At 48.2% G+C, this 27,354-nt stretch overlaps 4 protein-coding genes across 4 annotated transcripts; 2 read left to right on the plus strand and 2 right to left on the minus strand.

The window, feature by feature from the left end:
• Nucleotides 1–832: 832 nt before the first annotated feature.
• Nucleotides 833–2,647, minus strand: LOC113562573. Its single transcript, XM_026972343.1, has 2 exons — nucleotides 2,290–2,647; nucleotides 833–2,064 (listed from the first exon to the last, which is right to left on the minus strand). Exons 1-2 carry the CDS (start codon nucleotides 2,645–2,647, stop codon nucleotides 833–835), a joined length of 1,590 nt encoding a protein of 529 aa, XP_026828144.1.
• Nucleotides 2,648–12,518: 9,871 nt separating this feature from the next.
• LOC113562562 lies at nucleotides 12,519–14,271 on the minus strand. The gene has a single exon (XM_026972303.1). The coding sequence runs from the start codon at nucleotides 14,062–14,064 to the stop codon at nucleotides 13,696–13,698; it is 369 nt and encodes a 122-aa protein (XP_026828104.1). The 5' UTR covers nucleotides 14,065–14,271; the 3' UTR covers nucleotides 12,519–13,695.
• Nucleotides 14,272–21,143: 6,872 nt separating this feature from the next.
• Nucleotides 21,144–22,265, plus strand: LOC105276783 (retrovirus-related Pol polyprotein from type-1 retrotransposable element R1). The gene has a single exon (XM_011334673.3). The coding sequence runs from the start codon at nucleotides 21,144–21,146 to the stop codon at nucleotides 22,263–22,265; it is 1,122 nt and encodes a 373-aa protein (XP_011332975.3).
• A 156-nt stretch (nucleotides 22,266–22,421) lies between these two features.
• Nucleotides 22,422–23,566, plus strand: LOC105276784. Its single transcript, XM_011334674.3, has 2 exons — nucleotides 22,422–22,697; nucleotides 22,808–23,566. The coding sequence occupies exons 1-2, from the start codon at nucleotides 22,422–22,424 to the stop codon at nucleotides 23,564–23,566; spliced, it is 1,035 nt and encodes a 344-aa protein (XP_011332976.3).
• The last annotated feature ends 3,788 nt before the right edge of the window (nucleotides 23,567–27,354 follow it).

Here is a 27,354-nt window from a genome sequence, read left to right on the forward strand (position 1 = left end):
TTCGTGATCAGACGCCTAGCCCATCGGTACGGAATCGTTCCAACGTCCCATGATAGTCCGTGATGGTTCGCCGTTAACCAGGAAACTTGCGATCTCTCAGATTTTAAGAGATCGTACCACGATTCGTAGGGTCCAAAGATATAGTGCGAGAGAACACATCCCTCTCTGAGAGCGGCAAACTCCTTCACGACGAAGTGTCTGCCGACGATGAAGCCCTGCAGGTCCACGAACGTCAGTACGGACATGACGAGTTTCCCTGGACTAATCACTCACATTCGCTACGGTCCGTAGTTATAAAGAGAGATATCTGCTGACGATGCAATTTTACATGTCGTAAAGGATGGCGTATTTGTTTTTCTCAAAATCCAAATTCTTTTCACGCGTTGGAACAGCGGGGTCAACGGTCACGCGTCGACGTCTGCGTGCCCTTGTCACACGTCGCTCCGCGCGACGCTCGCGCCTCGATCGCTTGACACGTGGGACATTCTATGATCCGCGGCGGCGGTCCGTCTATGTGCGTACGCTGCCCGGGCTGGTGTAGTGCGCGTAGCACTTGCGGTACCGTCGCACCTCGGGATCGAGTCTCAGGTATTCAGGTAACCTGTTCCACAACCCTTCCACGTAGTCGCCGTATCGTTCTAGAAGAATGATCTTCGGAACGTACTGCAACTGCTCGCTCGTCAAACCGAAAATCCCTCTATGCTCCGGCAACAACAGGAACATCGTCGCATTTGCCCGATCGGTCGCGCTCCCCATCTTATATACGCATCACTCGGGTAGCACACTCGCAACGGTTCGTAGTTATAAAGAGATATCTGCTGACGATGCAATTTTACACAATTCTGTGCACAACGTTGGTCAATGGACCGTATTCGACCACGCGATCGTGCATTATGAGGCAGTAGACGGTAGTATTCGCAGGTATATTCTCTTTGCAGTCAAACTCCAATCGTACATCTACGGTAGCGCTCTTGATCGACTCGTTCTGTCGCGAACAATCGATAACCACGAAAGGACCGCGAAGAAGAAAGTTGGTAGTGGTCAAATATGCCTCGGCGCAGTCGCATCCATAATACGCCCTACGAAAACGTGAATACATGTCGTAAAGGATGGCGTATTTGTTCCTCTCAAAATCCAAATTCAGGTCGTCGTATGGATAACATTCCGAGTTTAGATACAATTTCACGTTGGTTAATTTGCAGTCGTCGAATATAGCAACATCCTGGGACATTACATTTTTTCGCCCAGTCTGCAATGCAAAGATCACGTATCGCGGTTTCTCCAGCTGACTCGCGGCCTTGACAGTCCACGAGTACTTGGTGGTGCTCTGTAGTAAAGGAAACTCGTACAGATCCCACGATCGGAATGTCATGCTCAGATATCGTCCGCTCTCCAAGGCTCGTAGCATCGATAGCTTATTGACTTCATTCAGTAACACATGCGGCATTCGCCACTGTATCTCGAGCAGCTCAATCTTTGGCTCCAGCGCGGGATCGTCCAGTAGACTATTGTTGTCGTTGCGCGATCGTATTAGAATCAGCTCATGACGAGCGTTGATCACCACGCGTTTGTAATCCTCGCAAAATCCCAGTAATATAGAGAGCGGTACACAAAAATTAAAATTTCCGTTCACATTGTCAATATATGTATCCCAACCGGCATTACCCAAGGTCACGCCTCTGTCGAGTGTTAACAATGTATAGTTTTTGAATGTCGAAGTCATTCCAACATTTTTGTTGCGATCAATTTCCACTCCGTCAAGTTCGTAGCGTATCTCATCGAACATGAACGCCACGCAATTATTCCCCAATACCACATTAGAGTCCTCAATGGCTCTGTTTGTCGTTAGTTTGCCCTCGACGTACAGAAAGCTCTGACACGGTAAGATATACAAATCTTGCTGCTGTATGGGTATTCGTATCTCATCGCTGTGTCCAAACAGCGTGTTGGCGTACGGATTATACGTATGAGTCTCAATCTTGACGATGCGATCGTCGAAGACTGGCTCACCTCCAATATTCAAAATGTCAATCATTTTTTCCCCGCGATTAGGTACTTTGTACTCTGAAGCCCAAAGATTTCAAACATTCAACGTTTGATGCACTGAGCTTCTTCGTATTAGATTTGAAAACGTCAATGTTCGGCAGCTTTTGTTTATCGAATGTCACCGCAGTTCTTACAACAGTATCACGCACGTGCTCCGTTTCGTTCAGAACGAGCATCTCATCTTACACTACACACACTATCGTTGTCGTCGTCGTACGTGTAATCTGACGGTAATCTCCTCACCGCGAAAATCAAGTAATCGCCCGTCTTGATCCACAACACGTAACGTCAGATCCGTAATGCACCGTGCGATGATCGGCAGGTAAATGATCTGCGCAGGTGTTTCCGATATCTTATATCCTGGTGGCACGCGCAGCGAAAATTCATGTATCGTGTGCACATGCGTACTGTTGCTATACGCACCGGCGGTCACATTACATTCTATGCGAATAATGTTCACGTTCATAATATTGACTAGTACGTCCGATTCGTGCCATTTTCGCGGTTGCAATATCCGATTCGACGAGAATCCCAGCAGCAATCCAATGTTGTTCGGTTTCTTAAAATTTATTCGATAGACACACTTGATTTCGCTCCGCATCGTATTGTGATTAGCACGAAGCACTATTGGATACTCCTAATCATCGACGTTTTTGGCATTATCGCCTGAACCAGCTACGTGTCGTTCAATCGCACGCTTCAGATACTCATCTATGGCGTGTAGTTCGTACGATCCCTCGGGTATAGTAATTTCCTTGTCGTCTTTACCAAAGTAAAATTTATTATTCGAGGAATTCACGTTCGGTATCGTGTAATACGTTTCAAAATCCATAAGTCCAAGCTCGTACCCATCATCGCTCAAATCAATCGCGGGAAAGTAGTTTACCGCGAGGGTGCTACTCTTCCCAGTTAGCGTAAGCGTCAGCGACATGTTCGAGCGAATACTGAACGCCGATCGCGGAATGTTATGGTTTAAAATGATTTGCCAACCGTCTGGAGAAATATCAGGCACAATTGTCCGCAAATGCTCTGATCGTACGTTTGATACGCGGTACGATTGTACTCAATTTTCACCGCGTTATGTCCGAGATAGCGCACCAAGTCCCTCGGTGGTCGAAGATTCCCAAAACTGTCAAAATATATAACGCGATCTCCTCGCTTCGCATACGCTACCCAATGCGTCCCTGGGCCTTCCGCGTCATCCAAATTCACAATACCGCTCTCGTTTCGACCAACTCCGTTCATCGGTAAGGCATTACGCATAAATACACCTCTGAAGAACGGTATGCGCATACGATTAGCCAAGTGTTCCAATTGTATATTGGTGGTTATACCCGTAGGCATTTTTATCGTCTTTTTGACGTTTTTTTTCCACCATTCTTCTTTTTCGAGATACCCTTTCCATGCTTGTACGGAGCGAGATAAAGTCCCTGACCTTCTATAGCGCGATTGTGACGGCGCATTTCATCGAGCTGACGCGGTGCGGCCTTGTTGTCATTCACCGCTTTCGCGACTCCCGCTGCCCCCGCAGCCAACGATTCGATTACTCCCAGCAACATCAGCAGTGGCAGGACACCGCCGCGTCTCGCTATTGGAAGCACTCGTTTCTTCGGTACTCTTCTGATAGTCATCTTTTTCTTCGTCTTCATACCCATGCCCAATTTGGTCTTGGCTTTCATAGCTGCCCAAACTGTTGTAGCGGCAGCTCTCTCTCTCTCAGAGTCGAATCCCTCGCGAAAATGCGTTCTCGCGCCCTTTCAGCGAGTATCTTATCCGCCGCGTGTCTGTTGTCAAGATCGTTGCTACGTAGGTACGCTATATCGTGCTCGTGACACGCCGCGTCCAAGGGATTGATACCTCGATCACCTCTAGCTAGACGTTCTTCCACACGAGTTCCAGGACCACAAAACTGATAGCCCGGAATATGCAATTCGAAGGGAAGCGCGTTTATCGCACGATTCAGCAAACCTCCACCTTTCACTACCGTTTTTGGCATACGTAACAATCCCTGATCAACGGTGCCGGACCGTCGATGTGCGTTTGCTGCCACGGTTGATTGTAATGTTCGTAACAGCGGCGATAAGTCTGCACCTCCGAATCCGCCTTTATATGGTCCGGAAGCTTGTTCTACACGCAGTCGATATAGTTCCCACACGCTCGCAACAGAACGATCTTCGGCACAAATTGTAACTGTTCAGCGGTTAAGTCGCGAATATCGGAAGGACATGACAGTGTGAAAAACATTGTGGTACTGATGGCTTTTGCGATTTCGCCAACCTATAAATAGTCGTTCGACTCCCCTCTTCCTAGCAAGTGCAAATATGCGATTCGTGCGACAACCGTTGACGATACGCGTCACAAATTTGGACGACAGAACGCGGGTGCTATCGGAGAAGGAGGTACGCAGAAATGGAAAACTGTTCCCACACACGATACGCGCGATTGTTTGTGGGCCCTCGAATTGTGGCAAGACCAACGTGCTGATAAGTCTGTTGGAAAGTCCGCACGGTGTACGTTTCGAGAACGTGTACGTGTACTCGAAATCGTTGCAACAGCCCAAATATCGGTACTTGAAAAATGTATTGTCGCCGATTGAAGAAATTGGCTATTTCACGTTTTCTAATAACAGTGACGTCATTCCACCGAGCGAGGCGCGTCCAAACTCGATCTTCGTCTTTGATGACGTGGCGTGCGATAAGCAGGATACGGTGAGAGAATACTTTGCGATGGGGCGACACTCGAACGTCGACTGTTTCTATCTCTGTCAGACGTATGCAAAGATACCCAAGCATCTTATACGCGACAACGCGAACCTGCTGATCTTGTTTAAACAGGATGGTACCAACTTGAAACACGTGTACAACGATCACGTGAATACCGACATGTCGTACGATGATTTTTGCGCATTGTGCCGCAGTTGTTGGCAACGCAAATACGGTTTCGTAGTGATAGACAAGGACAGCGCAATCACTAATGGGCGGTATAGAAACGGATTTAATGAGTTTGCGATACCATAAAGTGGTTAATCACCGTTAATACGTGTTCGGTGAACCGTCCGAACCCCGTTACGACATGGCGACGTTCACTGCCGATACAGATATTCAAGCGCGCGAGAGGATGGTGAAGGAAATTGCAAAAACCAGTGATTCGATCCGCAAGAAGCATCTCGCTCTAAAGACTGGCAAGAGGGTGGGAAGATGCCGCGTTGGAGAGACACTTTAGACCGATCATCGAACCTCTGCAGAAGCTTGTCGATAATACCACGGACGATACATCCAGCCCGCTCATACAGAAAGACGAACCGATGAGCAATACCGAAGACACAGAGAGTGAAACATTATTCCCGCAGAGTGAGATTAATGTGGTACATAATAATAAGAGGAAACTCTCGTTGGACGCATCACCGAGAACGTCACCGCCCAAGCGAAAATGAGTTCCATTCAACATGACAACCTTTACCCCGATGAAAGTAGCGCCGCAACCGTTTGAACGGTCCGCGATCGAAATCTCTTCCGATGAAGATTTCGAAACCACGAACGAATCGCTACGAACTTCCGTTCATCACACGCTGCAAACACCGGAGGGTCGAGAGATGCTGCACAGGCAGCTAGGTCCGCTAGGACAACAATACGTAAGCCCTGTCCTGAGCAGTAATCGAGAGAACGGCATAGATAACGTGTACGGCGTTTATCTCGGTCAGGATGGAATGATGTTCGGTAATAAACATTTCGACGTGGACACCCGTGATAACATATTTGTCGACGGCATGCGATACATCGGTACACCCGGTCTTTACGAACTGATTTTCATGAAATGTCCTAACAAAGTCGTGTACACAGTTAATGATTTGCATGCATACAAGAGCATGCTGCTGACGACGAATACGCATAGACGCAAACACATCGCGCATGATCAAGTAAAGAGCAACAAGGGTTACAAGTACAACGCGTAATCGCACCGTTACTGCCAATCGTACCTAAGAAGCGATCTGGAAGAAGATTAACTCGCGCTGTGACATTAAACGACAATGTGACACTGAACGACAATGTGATCGATTACGTGCACTGGAACGATCCCAACGAACTGGTGGATCGTCTGCAATTGCTCGAAGCTTCGCGCCAAGCGGGAAATAACCACGATAATGAGATTCTGTCGATTATCGAAGAACTTCGTGAGGCAGGCCTCATTATAAATTAAATGGTACATCAATGAAACGAATCAGTCGATCCTGTGCACCAACATGCCAATCAACAAGTTTGGTGTATTATTTGAACGAAGGGAGGCACCGATGAACAATCCGTATTATCAGTTCAGTGGAGTAGTGAGAAACTATGTACGTGCAAACGTATTGTGTCGCCACGCTGCTGATTTTGACGCACAGTCGCGCAAAATTCGTCGTGTAGCGCAGCCCGAGGCTGATACCGACGCTGTCAACAAACTATACGTGGAACAGTACGTTAAAATGTCGTGGAATCAACATGCAGAATTTGAGAGGAAGCTGAGTATTGCGTTCGAGAAGGACACGCAAGCGTTATGGGCTGCGATAAAGGAGCTTCGACTACTGCTATCGACTATTGCTGCATCAGAAACGACTAATAGAACGGCAACGAAGGCCAACGAACAGTGTCGAACGGCTCACGAACAACTTAAGAACGGGTCTAGAACGGCGACGAACGGGACTGGAACAGCGACGAACGTGGCAAGAACGACTTAAGAACGGGTCTAGAACGGCGACGAACGTGGCAGGAACGGCTCAAGAAAGGATCTGAAACAGCGACGAACGGGGCAAGAACGGCTCTGGAAAGGCGTCGAACGTTTACAAACAGTTTGAGACATATAACTACACGCCTAACAGTCGTTGATTGTATCGCCAAAACATGCGATCGCGAAAATCCAATGGACGTAAAAAGATTGTCAGTTCCGAGAAACGGCGACTCGTCGAGGAACTGCATGCTCCGGCGAGAAGAACTTTTCCACGAAGACGCGTCATAGTCCGCGGATACGATGACCTGTGGCAAGCTGACATAGTGGAGATGCGCCCGTACTCACGTTTCAACAAAGGCTACAATTATATACTCACAATTATAGACGTGTTGAGCAAGTATGCATGGGCCGTACCGCTTAAGAGTAAATGCGGGAGCGAGACAGCCGATGCGTTTGCAAAGCTATTTCGAAAGGATGGAAGGTGTCCAAACAATTTGCATACTGACAGAGGAAAGGAATTCTACAATGCTGACGTGCAGCAGCTCCTGATGAAACATGATATCAATCACTATTCTACGTATTCACCCATGAAAGCCTCGGTCGTGGAACGGTTCAATCGTACGCTAAAGAACGACATGTGGAAAATGTTTACGCTCAATGGAAACTATAGATGGATCGATGAACTACAGCAGCTCGTCGCAAAGTACAACGCGCGAAAACATCGGACGATCGGTATGCGACCCATCGATGTAACGGCCAAGATCGCGGATAAACTCTTGGCCACGGTGTACAGCAACGTAAAGATTGCAGCCCCGGCGCGATTCACAGTAGATAACCCGGTACGCGTCAGCAAGTACAAGACGGTCTTCGACAAGGGCTACACGCCAAACTGGACGACCGAGGTATTCAGAATCATCAAGGTGCAGACGACTAATCCCGTGACCTATCTTATCGAGGATTCGCGCGGCGAGCCAATCGCCGGAGGATTCTACGAACACGAATTGCATCGCGTTGCTAATCCGGACATATATTTCGTGGAAAAGGTGTTACGCAGGAAAGGTGCCGAGGTTTACGTGAAATGGCTGGGATTCGATGATTCGCACAATTCATGGATACACAAGGATAATGTAGTTTAGAAATATATTTCGTATTGTAGTGGAATATCTACGACAAAAAATATATACAATATCATATGAACATTACAAAACCTGTATTTCCTATTTACAATGGTATCCGATAATGTCCCCATGGTAACGTGTCGTTAGAACCGGCTATACCATAACGCTTATCGTCGTACGGACTTGGAGCGATTTTTGGCTCTGACACAGTGTACACCTCATGCAATTTTGATCTTATGCATGATTGGCGTCGCGTCACTTCCGTATGATCTTTCAGACACCGCGTGTAGTCTTCAAATGTTATCGCTTTCGATACGACATTACTCTTGACACTTTTCACTTTTTTGGTGTCTTTCCTACCGGCCACTCTCACAGCGTACATCTTCGCTCTAAGCCCGACGAACTCTGTCATTATCGCGCCGTTGTTTTCGTCCTTCATCAAACTGGGTACCTTTTTATTTGCGAGTGGCATTCCATACGCATTATCGACCTCGTAATCGCTCGTATCGAATCTCGCAACATCATGTTTCATTTGCTTGTACACGTCGTCGCACTCGATATGGTAAATTAAACTATCCGTATCCGTGTACATGATCTTGCATTTTTCGCGATAAAGAGGCACCATATACTCGTGATGAAATTCGTACAAACACGTCTTGGATATGTCGAGTATGCACATACCCACGTAGATTGGTTTGTTGAATTTCACCTGGAGTTTGCGCAGTTCAATCGCGACCAGGTTTTCCGAAAAGACGCTCTGGCTATGGAAATTTGGTTTAGCGATCAGTGCCTCCGCACCGTACCTTCCGTTCCATTTCGTTACAAGCTTTACATCCATATGATTGCGTACATTTTCCATAGTTTTTCCAAATACCGCGTTGTTCATCAATTTGTACAAATTTTTTTCGAAATCGTTGGTCGCGCGCATTCGAAATTGTGTATTGAGTTCAATGTACCTACGAAGCCATGCGGATTGCGCGATTGTAATACGCGATGAATTTTTATTATCCACAGACCGTGACGCGTACACTGCTGCAGGTTGCGATAGTGTATCACGTAACGTTCCTTATCATATAACGTTGCGAGCAACTTGTTTTGGCGCCTGCCCGGTGGCTTATCGCGCGTCGGACAGAATGGTAGGTCAGTGTGCGCATCGTGCAGATGCTGTGGATATTCGAGATCGACCTCGAGAATGTAACCGGTGGACGAATCAGGAGCGATAGCGTTCACGTCGAAGTCCGAGACGTCGTTGACCCATTGAAAATCTGCATAGGGCAGAGGTTGAGACATTGCCCAACCGTATAAATTATTAACGTCAAAGTACGTCAAGTACGACGATGGTTTCGATGGATCGTACGACTCCATGTATTTATTGTTGGCACGGGCGTACCTGTTTGAACACTGACTTAGGCCGCCGCGTATGCCGCGTTCTATGAACATAACCATATCGATATCGGTGAGCAGTTCGAAATTTATACGCGTATGCTTGAGCATCGCGTCCCACGTGAAGCCCGGTAGCGTACAGTAATATGCCGCATCGAGACCATAACTCGTGATACAACTGTCGCGAAAATTTTCAAAAATGTCAGCCAATAATAACACGTCGGTTTTCAAATACAAGTCGCTGTATTCGCCTAACGTTTGAATGGCGAACCGCTGCCAGATGTTCTCGGCGTGCGCATAATCGCTCTCGGATATCGTGTCACCCGTTAAGGAACTGTAGAATGATTCTCGCGGTGGTAAGCGGGTATATTGCAACTTTTCGGCGCAATCCACGTACTCGTACGGGAAGACGCCTTTTCGTGTCAATAGGTCGAAATCCTCGATTGATAAATTAGAGCAGTGTTCGGAATTAGTTGCCTTTTTCGGGCCGATTTCAGAAGCGACGCCTATCATTCCCCCACTACCGCTCGACGCGCGACGGCCGAGCCGCCGAACGCTGTGTCTCAGGGGCGCCACTATATGAGATATACGCTGACAGCATTATCCCAGCGCCCTTTCGTCCAGTCATTAAAATTTTTCTAGCTAAATAGGTTTTACTTTCACAATGAAAAGTGAAGTACTAAATTTTCAATTATTAATGTATTATACACACACACAGTAATAATTGTACATTACACATTAATAATAAGTTACTAATTGAAAATTTAGTATTTACTTACTTATTAAAAGTAAAAAGTAATTAGTAAGAAAAATTTTAATGATAATAATTGAACGAAAAGACGCTAAGATTATGCTCGCAGCATACATCTTATACATATATTACAAATATATTATACACATATGCATATATTATATAATATATGATTATTATATATAGTTACGAATATATTATATATGTGCGTGTGTGTATGCATATGTGTATAATATTGTTGCGTCTCGGTGTTGTTCACACGCACTCAAGCACTCTCGCGGAACACGCACACACGGAAATGAAATCACAGAGTTACAAAATGGGAACTTTATTATAAACGGAACAATTATCAGAGCTTTCGGGGTACACGTCTGATCTTATCAACGTCAAGATCTAATCTGTCTTCTTCCTCGCTATTTATTATTTTCCTAGCAACCCGTCGCTAAGGCTCGCGCTTCTCTCTAAACGGCCGACCCGACGGCGCTCAGCTGACAGCAGCCGGCACGTATACCGGGTACTCGGACACAACAATATATTTGTAATACATGTATAAGATGTATGCTGCGAGCATAATCTTAGCGTCTTTTCGTTCAATTATTATCATTAAAATTTTTCTTACTAATTACTTTTTACTTTTAATAAGTAAGTAAATACTAAATTTTCAATTATTAACTTATTATTAATGTGTAATGTAAATTTATTACTGTGTGTGTGTGTATAATACATTAATAATTGAAAATTTAGTACTTCACTTTTCATTGTGAAAGTAAAACCTATTTAGCTAGAAAAATTTTAATGACTGGACGAAAGGGCGCTGGGATAATGCTGTCAGCGTATATCTCATATAGTGGCGCCCCTAAGACAGCGTTCGGCGGCTCGGCCGTCGCGCGTCGAGCGGTAGTGGGGGAATGATAGGCGTCGCTTCTGAAATCGGCCCGAAAAGGGCAACTAATTCTGAGCACTGAATTAGAGAATTCTGATCGTAAAATTTTGAGTTTGTCTTTGCTGAGAAACAATGCCAATTTATCCAGACTACTACTCAGAAATCGTAACGAATCAATAAAGCGCAATTTTACGTGGTTCCGAAACACTGCATCTGCCTCGTTAACATTTTTGGTAAACGAAATGTACTTTTCTTTTGTAATCGGTAGTAGCGCAATTGTGCCCTTGAAATTACTAGCCAATTCTTTGATTATAAAATGTGAATCGTAGCCGGATAAATTGTAAAATACTATCGGAATAGTATAGGACTCTTTATAATTTAGATTACAATTTGAATGCTCAGGACCTCTGTACCGACCGGTCAGATGGCAATGATCGCGTACTCGTGTCTCGTCTTGCGCGAATGGCTCTTCGCAAATATGACAGTGCGTCGCGCTATGGTATGCTACTTCCTGTTCTCTCGTTAGATTTTCCATGGGCACATTAGCGGTTAGAATTGCTTTTACGCGAAATGCTAAAGCTTTCATTTCTTCGACAAACCACGAAATGCAGTCGATGCCGCGACGATATCGATACGCGAATAATGAGTTGTCGTATGAACACCGCACGTAGTACGCAGCACTATATGCCTTGTGATGGTGATATGGGTATGTGCCGGATTTTTCCGCTCCTCTCTTCTCCAATGCACACTCCAAGTCGGCGTGTACGACGAACGGCATCCGCTCTTTCCTGCTGTGGTTGCCGAAACGCAGCCACTTGTCGTCCTCGTTCGGTAAAACAATGGCACAATCGTTTAGTTTTGTGCAATCTACGGAGTGGGCCTTCAATCTCCCGTTGTAGGAGAAGTAGTGCAGACACCTGCATGAATGAAGAGATCTATTACTTCTGGTCAAAGACAGCGTATTTTATTATAATACAACGTACTTACCGATCGCAAATATATTTTTTTCGTTTATTGCTGCTAAGTTGGATGCCAACTAGCCAAGACAGGTTCTTGATCCACGTGAAGTGACCCAAGCCATTATCTTGTGGCACGTACAGTAGATTGATGTGCCGGGCCTTCTTATCATCGGTGAGACGCAGTGGAACGATACTTAATGATCCTTCTTTTTCATTTTTTTGTTTCCGACATTCATTCATATAGTATATGTTGATTGAGACATTGTTGAGCTCTTCAAACTTGTTGACTTGCTTCAATGTCATGAGAAATTCTATGCCTTGGAGATTGAGTACTGTGGTATAATAGGGGTACGATGATTGCCGCTCTACGTGTCTTTTTGCCGGGTACAGAGCGGCAACTACTGACCATGCAAAACATGCGACATCGTTACTTTGCACGTTTACCACTGCTTTCTTCGCCATAATTTTCTTCGGCAATTTGACGTGACATCCCGCGTGCATAGGATTATATTTGTTAACGTTAACCGTTAAGTCCAGTATACGCGACAACGCCCATCCACTGTCGCGTTCCTGGAATTCTTCAAGAGACGCCAAGGTGGGCTAGATAACGTATCGTACAAACCACTCTTTCAGATTAGACGTATGAAAGAGTGCTCGGTTTCGCATATTGATACTTTTATTGGCGGTCTTCTCACCCGCCACAAACTCGCCATTGAACACGGTATTCAATTTCACACTGTCATGTTCATTTATTACCTTTTGCACATGATCGAGCACTATTATGCTAGCGTCTTCCAGAAATCGCCGTGGTTCGATATAGCCGGAATTTATCACAGCACCGGTTAAAATGCGGCTCTCGAACGCGGTCTCTATCTCTCGCCAAGAGAGTGTCTTCGACACCGTTATTCCACCCTGCATATTCGCCACCAATATGGATAAAGCATCTTTCTAATCGCTTCTTCAGTCCCTCGAGCCGCGCGATAACTGCTACTAAGGACTGTTTGTTTCCGATAGAGAGTCGCGGCTGCTTGGCGTCGCGACTGCGTTCTTCCAATTGCTCGATAAGGTCATCACACTGTTTTGTCCATGCGAAATATTCACCTAAGTTTGATACATGCGATGATTGTGCCACAATGTTCTATTCAGGTTGAGTGAGGTTCTCCATTTTTTTCGCCTTTCCACTCCTTCAACGTGACCGATGTAACATGCGGCACTTCTGACACGTATACTGATATGCTATTGCATATCGTTCCCTATCATATGATCTACCACCCTATATCTTTTGTCTCACTCTAATGCACACGTGTTGAAAAATTTGCCTTACCGCATCTAAAATATCTTGCGAGGCTATATCAAATGTGCTCGCATATTTTGCAGCTTAAGTTGCACGTGTCTCAATGTGATGATATACCTACTATTTCGTGAGGCTTCACAAAAATGTGATCGCGTCATTTGATACCTTCTATGATACTTATCTAACCTATGCGAATAACTGAGGACTGTAGAAAAGTGCACTACAACGTTTAGGAGTAAATGTTTTTTTATTGCATATATTTGTTACATATTAACAACGTATTTCAAAAGGCTAATGCCAATAACTCACAATCGATAAGTTCCTTGTCATCGAAATATTCGCTGTTTTGTGTGGCAACGGTTATGTCATTAGGATTATCTACGCAACGTGCGATCTTACAGAACTGTTCGTACTTGTCATCTACATGGTCGGTGCAGCTCACTAACCAATTGTACATGTAATCGATACATTTATCGAGATTAAACAGAGTTGTTAGTGTCGATGCCATCATTATTGATCGCACGTTTGTTGCTTCGAACCGAACACACTTCGTATCGTTAAGCGTAATAAATTCTACAGTTAGCGGCCCGATATATGGGATCTACGGGTCGTTTATCAGTTTTGGAAAAATACTCCTGGATTAAATGCTGATGTTCCACGAGGCCTTTCCAGGTTTCCATTCCGAGGATCAATTCATTCCCACGTTTGTCTCCCACAGCAATCTCCATGTGACTCGGACCATACCCCACGTTTATGCCAACTTCCAAATACTTGTGTTCCGTCGTTGTCAGCGCGTACCTTCTTCCTAGGATACGAACGCATCGTCGTCGGCGTTGTGATTGCGATGCTGCAGTATCACGCACTTCGAAAGTGACGGCCGGTGTGGAATTAGCACTGCGGAGAAATATTATAGGTATATTAGACATCACACCGTTGCTTATTATATCAATTGCTAAATATACTTACTAGCTTCGCTTCCTCCGTGCTGTATCGCAATTCTGCTCCATGTGTCTCTTGCTCCACATTGTTCCTTCTAGCTTCTTCTCTTCAGATCTAATCGTGCTCGTTCCACTGAACAACTAATGTTTGTAACATTCGCTCTTCTCTTTAAATATACGTTTAACCCCCACCCCTCCCTTCCCTCCTCTTCGCACACACTTACGAGCCTAACCCATAGCAGTCCACTTGGACCTGAGACGTCGAATTGCGCAATCAGCGCATTTTTTGTAGCAGCCGGACGTCGGCGCTCGCGTTGTGAAATATTCTCCGCATGCATTTTTTTCGCCGCGAACGTGTCATCTTTAATCATACTTTAACATCCACTCATCCGATTTCATAGCAGCCGGATGTCGGCGCTCGCGTCTTATCACCGCGAAACACGTGTACAGCAAAGAGGGTATCGGTTACGTCGCGCATGTGCGAACCGCGACATCGGTTCGTTGACAAAATGCTAACTGTTACATCGCACGTTGCGCACAATGGGGGTTTCTCTTACATTGCGCACGTGCCGTGCATCCTCCCCCTCGCTCCTCCCGCGGGTTGGGTCAGCAAAAAACTGTCACGATCCCTGCGGGTTGGGTCCGCGAAAACTCCCTTGGTTAGGTTAGATGGTTACGATCCTCCCTCCCTCCCCCGCGGGTTAGGTCCGCGAAAACCCCCTCTGTCGCGTGTGCGTTACGTCAGCAGTCTTCCTCCCTCCCCGCGACCCCCTCGCCCTGTGACGTCGTACCCCTCTCCCCCCGCTGACTCAGCCCCCCTCAGATCCCTGGGTTAGAATCAGCCTTCCTAACCTACTGGCCACTCATTGTAAATGTTTGATTTTTCATTGATTAGAACATCGTAATCAAAATCCAACTGAAATAAAAAACAATATAATACAAATTTAAAAATAATTTTTTAAAAAAGAAAAAATATTTACGCCAAATACATAAAACGTACCGAACTTTCTAAAAACAGTGTAATTAGAAAAAAACAACATTTCTAAAAAAGTGTATTATGAAAATGTATTTCTTCAAAAATATACATGAAATCAATGCAATTAGCCAAGTATATCATTATTTATTGAAAAGTGAATTGTTCACAAATGGATAGGAAATCAATGCACTTTATCTAGTATTTGTTTAAAAATGGATGTTGTCAGTGCAATATCCAAAAATTATATACAAGATGCATTCACAATTAATCCAAAAATTATATGAAACAAGTTGTATTAAAAAATCTTATAAAGGTGAAAAAAGTACGCCAAGTACATAAAAAATCTCACCTTGTACGCAACAAAAAGTTTAAAATGCTATTTATAAAAATTACAACTAAATATGAAATCAATAGTTAACTAGCCAAGTACCTCGAAGTAATTCAGTTTGAGTATTTTATCCAAATGTTTTCCATGCATACTCTCTTATTACATGACGACATTGAAGTACTTGGCGTGCCCGTGTCGCACTGGTCACGTCTTCTAAATATCTTTTAAAATTCTTATCAAGAAACACGGTAGTGTCTCGCGCCAAGTATACGCGCAGCGAGACCGCACCGTGACTTTTACGCGAAGCGACGCTTTCGCAGACACTCAGATTATTAGATCTCAATAACGGCTGATCCGATCAACTTCTAAGTAGGCGCAATGGATAGCTTGGGTTCGAATTGCATAAGAAAAGTGTTTTTATTTTTCTCCTACGTGTCCTATGAGCGGAGATATTGCGATGAAACGTTCGAAATGTCACGATTTTACGATTAAGATACTCCGTTTTCTCCTTGTCTGTCAAGTGATGGCAAGAGGGGCTCGCGGAGAGACGAATGAAAAATTGTGAAGTTCGCTAATTTCGACGCTAGATGGCTCGAAATAACACGTAAATGTAAAGTCGATAATGCTAGATGCAGTATCAATCAATATCGTCGCATTTCGAATTTTGCATAACTTTTTAAATATTTCTTTAATTTTAATCATCTCTTGATACATTTTATATGGCACGGTAGTTAAGAGTTGATTAAAATCAAAGAAACGTTTATGAAGTTATGGAAAATTCGAAATATGACGATTTTGAGACACACACACACATATGCGCCATACACACACACACGCACGCACACGCACGCACGCATGCACGTCTAGCCACACTGCTACAAAGTCGGGTAGCTGCGCGCCCATAAAGACGGGTTGCTGTGCGCCCACAAAGATGGGTCGTTGTGCGCCTACAAATTCACTACAAAATGTGTGAAATCACAATAAAATTACCCTTTTAAAAAAAGGTACAAAAAAGCGCCAAGCATACGCGCCCGAAGAACGCGTTCAAAGATGACCTCTATAAAACTAATGATATCAACAAATTTCGCCAATTATAAAAATGAGTATTTATGCAAACCAAAAACTCTATTACATTTATTCTATTTATTACATCTATTATATTTTTGGTAATTATGCATAATAGGGGAGCCAGCCCCGATGACCTTGACCTTGACTTATGTTATAGAGATCACCCTCCTGAGTGACCTTCAGAAAGTTTTAGCCGGCGGTCATTGTTTATTAAAAAATTAATAACCAAAGAAGTTTAATAATTTTGCACAAATTTTCAGCTATCTACGCTCTTTCACAGGCCGCTTTGCGGGAGGGCGGGGAGCAGGGGCTTCGCCCCTCCCCCCCGCCGCAGCCAGTGTAACAGATTTCACCGTACAGTTCAAATTAGTTTATATATTTGTGTATTTGATACCTGATATACAGTATACGTGTTTGTATTACTATATTGTGCGCTGATATTATGTTGTGTTTACCTTTTCTACATTCCTCCGAATTCAGCTAATAGAATGAGCCAGTATAGGACAGGTTGTCGTACGATTAACATTTAATACGTGAAAGATGAATTTCTAGCTTATGAATAAACTTAAATTAAATAAAAATTTATATATCTTTGTTCTTGAGGTTTCTTGACAAAAACCTAACCTAACCTGGCTTCGCCCCTGCCCCACCGAGATCCGTGCCGTGTACCACGTGATCAAAATCTGTACCGTGAAATCTATTACACTGGCTCCGGCGGGGGGGGAGGGAGCGAAGCCCCTGCCGCCAGCCCTCCCGCGAAGCGGGCTGAAAACGAGCGTATGTGCCCGAGACTCCACTTTCGGAAAATGTAACCTAACCAAGGTTGGGTTGGGTTAGGTTAGGGTAGGTTAGGTTCTCTCCCGTGTGCGCCACCTTGACGTGGTGGGAGGGCTCCCTGTCTCGATGACCCTTGGCGGCGGTACCGATTGGTCCTCGGACCATCGGGAGGCCCTGAGACGAGGAATAGGATCTAAGTGCGTACAGCCTCCGGAAGGGGCATGGAGCCCGGCGACTCCGATAGGGACCTTTTTCCGTCCCAATCGTCGGTAGGGGATGCGGCGACCCTGACTTCAAACGCCCGGTGGCACGGCACCGCAGGGGAGGATTTCCATCCTCCCTCCGTGCATTGTGGGGATGTGGGGGGTTGTCTTTCCGTCCTGGTCGGGCAGGGATGCCATCTCGGCCGGATGGGAAGACACCCGCACCCGCCGTTGCACGCCGGTGCTCCGGCTTACGGCGGGAGCGGAATTGTCCACGCGGCTCACGACCGTACGTGGTACCGAGACGGGGCCGTGTAGATCCCCCTTACTCAGTTGCTGCACCCTCGGACGTGGTCCGAGGAGACGGAATGGGGGGAGCCTGGCGGACGCGTGAGGAGCGGGGCCGCTCGGACTTATTCCAAGGCTGGGCCCGAGGGGGGAGGGGTCGGGAGTGCGGGACTACAACCCTCCTCCTTATGAGGAAAACCGTACTCTCGACCCAATACAACACGGTATGCTGGCGTCCACGGCGGGAAAGGTCGCGCCGAGTTGTAGCGACGCTGACCCGTATTTTCCGTGGGGCCCCCCGCATGGCGGCGCCTTGCACGGTGCCCGGGTTGTCGGAGGCCCGGGACCCCCGAAAACCCTGGGCTGGGAATTTTCCTGGCCCAGTGGTGAGTAAGGTGCTGGAGTCCAGTGCCAAGTTAATAACTCCCCGGCCCGTGACATCCGCCCACTCCCCGGGGGAATTGGGGCCCCCTGCTTGCAGGGGTGAGGGTATATCCTGGTGGGCAGGAGCCGTGCAAGGTGGCGGGATCAAACAAAAAATAACGGATCAATTTAAAAACACCCAGGAGGGCACGAGCAAGGAGGGGGAGAGAGAGGAGAGAGAGGAAGCGAAGTCGCTACAGCGTCAGCCGTCGTTACGGCTCGCGCGCTGCGACATACGCAGTCCGCTCCCGCAGCGAAAGAGGGCAACAACGCCCTTCGGGGTCACTGAGGACCTCGAGAGCCTCGTCACCCGCGCCGTCTATCGGCTCACTGGACGCGATGGGTTCCTTCGCAGACCCGGTAAGCGATGCGGAATCTGTGGCCTCGAGCGTTTCGTTCGTCTCACGTGGCGGAACAAAGAGGAAAGGCCGGCCAACAACGTCCGGAGATTATTCTGGCTTAGCCCAAAAGAAGAAGGCTCTAGCCGTGGAGCAGGAGCGGCTCGTCGGGACTCGCCTAATGGCGAGGGCACTCGACATCAGCAACGCTTCCCCCTCTAGTCGGTCGAGCGAGAATCTCCCTAGCGTGGAAGATCTGCGCCGAGATCTGCGTGACATACCCACGGCAGCCGTCGGAGCCACTGCCGTGGAGCAATTAGGTATGGTGGAAAAGGTGGCCTTGGGGTCCAAGAACCTCAAAGGCACCTGGGTCCGAATGTTGCGCATGGCAGCTAGATCGGTGGAAGCCGCCGTCTCAGAGCTGACGGTTAGGAAAGCTTCTGGAACAGCGGCGGAGATGGAAGAAACAAACAACCGTCTCAGGAAGGAGATCCAAGATCTCAGGGCGGAAGTCGCGCAAATGAGGGTGGAAATAGGGGTGCCACGGGGGAGAGTTTCCACTCACCCGGGACCCCCTTCCCCCTCACCGCGCAGAACGCGAACTCCCACCTCTCGGGAGACGATGGAGGTGGAGTTGGCGGTGGCGGCCCCCGGACCCCGCCCACCGGCCGCTGGGGACAGCGGGCCTCGGCCCCCCCTCACCCACTCCACGAAGAGTCTTGAGGACTCTATTATGGAGAGGGTGGGGCAGAGGATAGCGGAAGAAATGGCCGCCCTTCGGCGACTCATTTTTCCGCCCGAGCAGCGGACGCCCCCACCAAGGGAAGGAGCTCAGAAAGCCCTCCCACCGGAAAGGACGCCCCTCAGAAGGCAGGAGGAGGCGGGGCAAAAGGGAGGAGGAGAAAAAAAGGGGGCCAGACCCCCTCCATTCCACCTCCTCCTTCTTTTCAACCCTCAGCCTCAACGTTCCGGGGGCCGAGACCCACTCCTCCTTCCCCCTCCTCCTCCCTATCCCCTGCAGACAACCTCGGCGGCGGCCGAAAGATGGGTCGACGTGGTGGGGCGCAGGGAGAGACGGGCGACCAAGAAAGCCGTCCGTCCCCCCAGCGCCCCTAAAACGCCGGCCACCAAGGCAGCGCCTAAAAAGGGGCAGACGAAGGGAGATCCGGTCAAGGCCAAGCTCCCTAAGCTCCCCCGAACAGCGGCGGTAACGTTAACCGCCCTTTCGGGCAAACAAGAGGACCTGGCCGAGGCGATAACCCTTGCCAAACAGCAGATTTTGCTGGAGGCATTGGGCATCACCGAGGACAAATCCAAGAGGGCGGTCACCGGGGGTCTGATCATGCAGATCCCCGGCCAGGATGCAGCCGCCAAAGCCGACGCCTTTGCGTCGAAGCTGGAGGAGCTCCTAAAGGAGAAAGGGGTGCGAGTCGCCCGCCCCTCTAAGCGTACCGAAATACGCATTTCGGGGCTGGACGACTCCATCACCCCCGAGGAGGTGGCGGATGCTGTCGCGAAGGCGGGAGGATGTCCACTGGGGGACATAAAAACCGGCGCAATCCGGAGTTCCCCCTTTGGACTCGGAGCCCTTTGGGTTCAATGCCCCTTGGCGGCCGCCCGAAAAGTGGTCGCCGAGGGCAAACTACGAGTCGGGTGGGTGGCGGCGCGTGTGGAGGCGCTTCCCCCCGCCCCCTGCAGTGCTACCGCTGCCTGGAAATGGGGCATACGCGGCAGCGGTGCACAAACGAGGCAGATAGGGGGGCTCGCTGCTACAGGTGCGGCGACCCCGCCCATAAGGCAGGGGAATGCACGGCCGAACCCAAGTGCCCGCTTTGCACGGACTTAGGGCGGCCAGCGGGGCACCGATTGGGAGCCAGGCGTGCGCGCCGCCCCCATCGGCCCGAAAAAGAAAGAGGGCTCTAAGAGGCCCCCACCAGCGGCCCAAACAAGCGGGGCCCGAGAGAAGGAGGCGGAAACAGTCCCGCCCACGGAGCCAGTAGCGGCTGCACATGAGGTCGACCTGGAGGAGGTCATCTTGGCCGAGTAATGGCTACCACAATCCTCCAGGCTAACCTCAACCACACGCGCGGGGCACAGGACCTGATGCTCCAAACCCTGTGCGAGTGGAAGGCCGGGCTCGCGATCGCCGCGGAGCCATACAACGTTCCCAGCCCACCCTGATTGGATGGAGGACACCGTCGGCTCCGTGGCGATTGCAAGAAGAGGCGTCTAACGTCCCCACCGTGTTCCCTTTTGGGACGCGGAGAGGGATTTGTGGCAGCAGAGTGGGGGAAGCTCGTGGTGGTGGGGTGCTACGCCCCGCCCAGATGGGGTCTCGCTCACTTTGAGCGGTTTTTGGACGGGGTAGGAGCATGCATTACGCAATACCTGCCCCGTCAGGTACTGTGTCTGGGGGACTTCAACGCCAAATCCGCGGCGTGGGGTTCCCCCAGAACAGATGCGAGGGGCGAGACCCTGGGTGCTTAGGCGGCGGGTCACGACCTCCGATTAATCAATCGAGGGTCAGTGAATACGTGCGCTCGCGCGCACGGGGGTCCATTGTAGACCTTACATGGGCAACCCCTGCTGCCGCGCGCCGTATCACGGGCTAGAGGGTAGTGGAGGAGGTGGAAACCTTATCGGACCACCTCCATATCAAGATTGATATGTCCGCCACCCAGCCACAGAGGGAAACCCGTCACCGTAGAGGCCCCTCACCGCCACGGTGGGCGCTAAAACGCCTCAACCAGGACGCACTGATGGCGGCCGTTCTTGTCACCGCCTGGCGCGAACAGCAGGCCGGGCAGTACGACAGCGCGGAAGGGGCGGTTCGGTTCGGGGACGAGATGACGCACATTTGCGACTTCTCGATGCCCCGAGCCAGAAACCCCCCACAAAGAAGGGCGACGTACTGGTGGTCCCGCGAGATAGAAGAGGTCCGAAGACATTGCATTCTCGCGCGCCGCCAGTACACTCGCGCACGCCGTCGGCGTAATGGTGACGCCGCAAGAACGGCTGAGCCGTACAGGGCCTACAGTGAGGCCCATAGGACCCTGCAGCTCGCCATCAGGAGAGCCAAGGCCCAATCTTGGCAGGAACTCCTCGGCACTCTGGAGCGTGACCCATGGGGGCGCCCATACAGGATGGTGCTTAATCAGCTCCGTCCTTGGGTTCTCCCGGTAACGTCCACCCTAGAACCCCAAGTGCGGGAGGGGGTGATGGACGCCCTTTTTCCACGCCGGAGAGAGGGAGTCGTCCCCCCTCAGCCACCGGCGGAACCAATAGAATGGTCCGCCGAGATGGGGGTCAGTGCCGAGGAAATGGCTGCGGCAGTCAAACGGCTCCGAGCCAAGAACAAGGCTCCGGGGCCCGACGGCGTACCCGGCCGCGTATTGGCCTTGGCCCTAAGCGTCCTGGGTCCCAGACTTGGGCAGTTATTCGACAGCTGCCTGAGGTCTGGAACGTTTCTCCCACTCTGGAAGGAGGCGAAGCTGGTCCTTCTCCGGACACCGGGCAGACCCGCGGAGTCTCCCTCCGCGTACCGGCCCATCTGTCTGTTGGATGAGGCGGGCAAGTTGCTCAAGCGAGTAATTGCTGCCCGCCTCTCTAAACACATGTCTGAGGTAGGCCCCGATTTGGCTGACAGCCAATTAGGTTTTAGAGGGGGACGCTCGACCGTCGACGCTATTCGGCGGGTGAGGTCCCTCTCTGAGGAGGTAACCTCACGGGGCGGGGTGGTGTTAGCTGTAAGCTTAGATATAGTAAACGCGTTCAACACCCTGCCCTGAGAGAGTATAATGGAGGCACTCGAACGCAATCGAGTGCCTCTATAGTTGAGGAGGATAATCGGGGACTATCTCAGAGACAGATGGGTAACATACCCAGGTCGGGACGGTGCGCAGATAAGGAGAGAGACGCATTGCAGCATCCCGCAAGGCTCAATTATGGGGCCCCTGCTGTGGGACGTCGCATACGACTCGGTGCTGCGGGCTGCCCTCCCCGCCGGCGTGCATGTCGTCGGATATGCCGACGACACGTTCATGCTCGCCTGCGGGGATGAATGGAGAGGGACCCTTCGGCTGGCGGAACTTGGAGTGGCATGTGTCGTCGCCACAATTCGGAGTTTGGGACTGGAGGTGGCTCCCCAGAAAACGGAGGCCATGTGGCTCTTTAAAAAGGGGCCACAAGGGCCCGGGAAGCCTCCCCAGTCCTGGTTAAGGGTAGGAGATGCTACGTCGGGGTGGGAAATAGTATAACCTATTTAGGACTCACCCTGGACAGCCACTGGCGCTTCGAAGCTCATTTCGACCGCTTGGTCCCCCGGGTGGAGGCTGTGGCGGCCGCATTGGGTCGCCTACTCCCGAACCTCGGTGGACCAGAAGATCGGGTCTGCCGCCTTTATGCAGAGGTGGTGCGGTCAATAAGCCTTTACGGCTCACCGGTCTGGGAGGGCGGCCTGATGAACGGTCGACGCAGTAAAGGCCAAATGGCCAGTATTCAGCGCCGAGCTGCCATCAGAGTCGTCCACGGTTACCGCACCATCTCGCATGAGGCGGCGGGCGTGTTGGCGGGTCTCCGCCGGGAGGGGGCGGCCCTGACCGACAGAGCGGTCGAGACTTTGAGGCGTCAGGCCCGACGGCGAACAACTATAAAGTGGCGGCGCCGGCTAACAGAGCCCAGCGCGGCCACACAACGAGCCGTCGGGGTTGTCCTCCCAGTGTTGGAAGACTGGGTGGACAGAGGCTGGGGTAGTCTCTCCTACCATACGACACAGGTGCTCACTGGACACGGATGTTTCGGTGAGTACCTGTATCGGATTGGGAAAGAGGCGACGACACATTGCCACCACTGTGGAGGGGACCGGGACACGGCGCAACACACTTTGGAGGAATGCCCTTCATGGGCGGAGGAGCGCCGTGTCCTAGTCACCGAAATTGGGGAGGATCTCTCGCTGCCGGCCGTGATTAAGAACATGGTTGGCAGTGAGAGAGCGTGGAATAGTATGGCCTCCTGCTCGCAAGTAATGCGGCAGAAGGAGGCCGCGGAACGGGAGCGGGAACGCGTGTTCGCCCCAGGCCGCATTAGATGAGGAGGAGATAGGGGGGGAGGCGTCAGGCCCTCCCCCCACAGCCGCGAAGAAACGCGAGATGATGATAGGGGGGAGGACGCATATTAGCCTCCTCCCTCTTCCTCCAAAGGCGAGCCCTTAACTAAGGACGGAGCTGATGGGCGCTGGGGTGAATGCAAAGACACCCCAGCGCCCAAAAGATGAGAGATGGACGGCGGTTCGCGGGGACATAGGGCACGTGCGCGGAGGGAAATTCCGACGAGTGACAGGGTGCCTTTATCAAAGCACCCTGGGGGTGATTCTGCGAAATGCAGAAAAACCCCACTTCGCACGAGCGGGGCATTTGCCCGGGCGTGAAGTTCACTCGTCGGAATTAGCACGACAGTTCGCATACTGTCGTGCATGTGGCGAGTCCTGAAAGGGGGCTGGGTGCCGGCGAGGTATTTGCCCGGGCACTCGGGTGTATGGCCGGCGGGGCATTTGCTCGGGCCATCACCGTTGCAGAGTCCTTAGGACCTGCGACCCCCTTTCGGGACGTTAGGGATGGGTGGACGGGAGTTGATTTGGGATAGTCAACCTCCGTCCAAAAAAACCCCCTCTTGACGAGGGGTCCCCGTGGAGCGGTGGTCTGCCACGCTCCATGGGTGGGGACCGGGCCAACTTCGGCGGGCATGTACGCCGCCACGGCGCGCAGGACCGGATACTTGGCAGGGAGAGGACTGAGAGGAATCCTTAGGGGCTCCCAGACCTCTCCTAGCCAGGGCTGGCAGATGGAGGTAGGTTCAGTAAGTAAGAGTCTCACACGCCCCTCGCACCCCGCCCAAGGGGAGCGAGGGGGCCAATGACGGGTTCCTCCTCCAAAAAAGGTTAGGTTAGGTTCGGTTAAAGCAGAGAATAATTTGTACTTATATTAAAAGAAACTATTCTATATATTAACGATTCACTGCTTTAAATGACTTCAAAATAACTACTACATTTTCGAAACTCCTTTTGTTAATAACTTTTTAATAAACAATGACCGCTGGCTAAAACCTTCTGAAGGTCACTCAGGAGGGTGACTTCTATAACATATGTCAAGGTCAAGGTCATCGGGGCTGGCTCCCCTATTATGCATAATTACCATATTTGTATACAACTAAATATTTTAATACATATAAATATTTCAATACAAATAAGTGTGTTTTCAACATACTTGGCGCTGCTAAACCGATTCAATAATTGTCTTAGTATTTAAATAATCTAAAGATTACAATAATTTCTTTACACTCTAAATTACATAACAACTCGCTGAAATACATATATGTACAAATGTAGTTAAACTTAATCTATGCTAATTCTAATGTCACACACATACACACACATGCACGCATTCACAAGAGAGAAAGAAAGAAAATGAGGCAATTAACATAATGATTCAGTTTAGCAGCGCCAAGTATGTTGAAAACACACTTATTTGTATTGAAATATTTATATGTATTAAAATATTTAGTTGTATAAAAATATAATAGATGTAATAAATAGAATAAATGTAATAGAGTTTTTGGTTTGCATAAATACTCATTTTTATAATTGGCGAAATTTGTTGATATCATTAGTTTTATAGAGGTCATCTTTGAACGCGTTCTTCGGGCGCGTATGCTTGGCGCTTTTTTGTACCTTTTTTTAAAAGGGTAATTTTATTGTGATTTCACACATTTTGTAGTGCCTTTGTAGGTGCACAACGACCCATCTTTGTGGGCGCACAGCAACCCGTCTTTATGGGCGCGCAGCTACCCGACTTTGTAGCAGTGTGGCTAGACGTGCATGCGTGCGTGCGTGTGCGTGCGTGTGTGTGTGTATGGCGCATATGTGTGTGTGTGTCTCAAAATCGTCATATTTCGAATTTTCCATAACTTCATAAACGTTTCTTTGATTTTAATCAACTCTTAACTACCGTGCCATATAAAATGTATCAAGAGATGATTAAAATTAAAGAAATATTTAAAAAGTTATGCAAAATTCGAAATGCGACGATATTGATTGATACTGCATCTAGCATTATCGACTTTACATTTACGTGTTATTTCGAGCCATCTAGCGTCGAAATTAGCGAACTTCACAATTTTTCATTCGTCTCTCCGCGAGCCCCTCTTGCCATCACTTGACAGACAAGGAGAAAACGGAGTATCTTAATCGTAAAATCGTGACATTTCGAACGTTTCATCGCAATATCTCCGCTCATAGGACACGTAGGAGAAAAATAAAAACACTTTTCTTATGCAATTCGAACCCAAGCTATCCATTGCGCCTACTTAGAAGTTGATCGGATCAGCCGTTATTGAGATCTAATAATCTGAGTGTCTGCGAAAGCGTCGCTTCGCGTAAAAATCACGGTGCGGTCTCGCTGCGCGTATACTTGGCGCGAGACACTACCGTGTTTCTTGATTCCTAACAAAGTGCCAGCAACTTCAAGAGCTCCACATTCCCTGCGATTCAACATGTGCACTCCAATATTCCAAAGACAACTACTCAAGGATTTTGTTGAATTTATCTTTTGAAATGTTTTCTTCTGCATTATTACTCTTTTCTGCTTTGGAAACATATTTTGTAGTGTACCAAGTTAATAACGAAGATTTTTCACCTACAAATTGAATATCCATGTTTCCTTCCCAAGCAACAAGAATAGCTGGATTATAATCATTAATATTGATTTCTTCTTTAGATCGTGGCAGATCATACAATCTGCTTTTTGTTTTCAACTGTCTTCTATCCGCTATTGAAACGGCAACGTCTCTAATTTTCAAAGTATTTGTTACGGATCTTGGAAACCCAAATCTACACACTTTAAAAAAACCTACTTTAGTTTTTTTAGTACGCAAGCAGTAATCATTATGTTTATGTCGTTGATGTATATTTACACGTCGATGTAATTCAGGTGACAACTCTTTATTTGGCATTCTACAAGTGACATATTTTGAGATAAAAGATGCAATTTCTTCATTAGAAGATGTACCAATTACCGGAGCATCTTTTATCCAAATTAACAAATGAAAATGCTGCATACCTCTGCCTTGATATTCACGACGCCAAAAGTAATGAGTGACCTCTCCGATTGGATTATCAGGTGAACAAATAAAATCAAGCATAGCTTTAAATTTATTATCTATGAATCTCGAAGTCGATACAGGATCGAATGCAATAAGTTCGTTTGCAGATTTTCCATTGGCAATTGGTTCATTTATTTCTCGAAGATATTCTATCAAATCGGTCCATAACTATTCGCATGGACTGAGAGTAAGAAACCAAGTAGCGGGTCCGTAATTATTTATCATACAACGCAAATTGCCTCTAGGTATTCTCCAATATTGTTCTGTATTTCGTAACTTAGAAAATATAGTATTTAAGTTAGATTCAAGCCGCTGGTTAGATAATTGCTCCAAATAAGTAGCAGCTGTATACTTTTCACGAGGATCAGTAACATTTAGTTTATGAAATATACCAACATTTAATTGTCGCATATTGTTATCACGTAATAAATAGAAAAGAAATTGTGGATTTGTCCGAAATTCTGAGCGTTCCGACATAAGTCTTAATTTAATATATTCGAAATCAGTTATCCGGACACATCTATCTTCATGCTGTCCATTTACACCATATGGATATAAATCAGGAAAACATTTTGTATCCAAATCTTTATTACGATTATCCAATGGAATATCTTGAATTTTCTTCATTTGATAAAGTTTAGTTGCAGGTTCATTTATTCTTTTTTCATGCATAGGATATATTGTACATTGTTCATAATATTCATCTGTTTGCGGCATTTGAGT

This window comes from Ooceraea biroi, chromosome 9 (assembly GCF_003672135.1).
Source record: "Ooceraea biroi isolate clonal line C1 chromosome 9, Obir_v5.4, whole genome shotgun sequence".
Classification (NCBI taxonomy): Eukaryota; Metazoa; Arthropoda; class Insecta; order Hymenoptera; family Formicidae; genus Ooceraea; species Ooceraea biroi.

What these genes read in the sequence shown, in the direction of transcription:
- LOC113562573 (XM_026972343.1), bottom strand. Translation starts at nt 2,647, where the DNA reads ATGCGGAGCGAAATCAAGTGTGTCTATCGAATAAATTTTAAGAAACCG. An exon ending in GCGATTACTTGATTTTCGCG is followed by an intron (nt 2,065 to 2,289) that starts GTGAGGAGATTA and finishes TTTGGGCTTCAG; the next exon opens with AGTACAAAGTACCTAATCGC.
- LOC113562562 (XM_026972303.1), bottom strand. Translation starts at nt 14,064, where the DNA reads ATGTCTAATATACCTATAATATTTCTCCGCAGTGCTAATTCCACACCG.
- LOC105276783 (XM_011334673.3), top strand. Translation starts at nt 21,144, where the DNA reads ATGTCCGCCACCCAGCCACAGAGGGAAACCCGTCACCGTAGAGGCCCC.
- LOC105276784 (XM_011334674.3), top strand. Translation starts at nt 22,422, where the DNA reads ATGGGGCCCCTGCTGTGGGACGTCGCATACGACTCGGTGCTGCGGGCT. An exon ending in CTCCCCAGTCCTGGTTAAGG is followed by an intron (nt 22,698 to 22,807) that starts GTAGGAGATGCT and finishes CCCCGGGTGGAG; the next exon opens with GCTGTGGCGGCCGCATTGGG.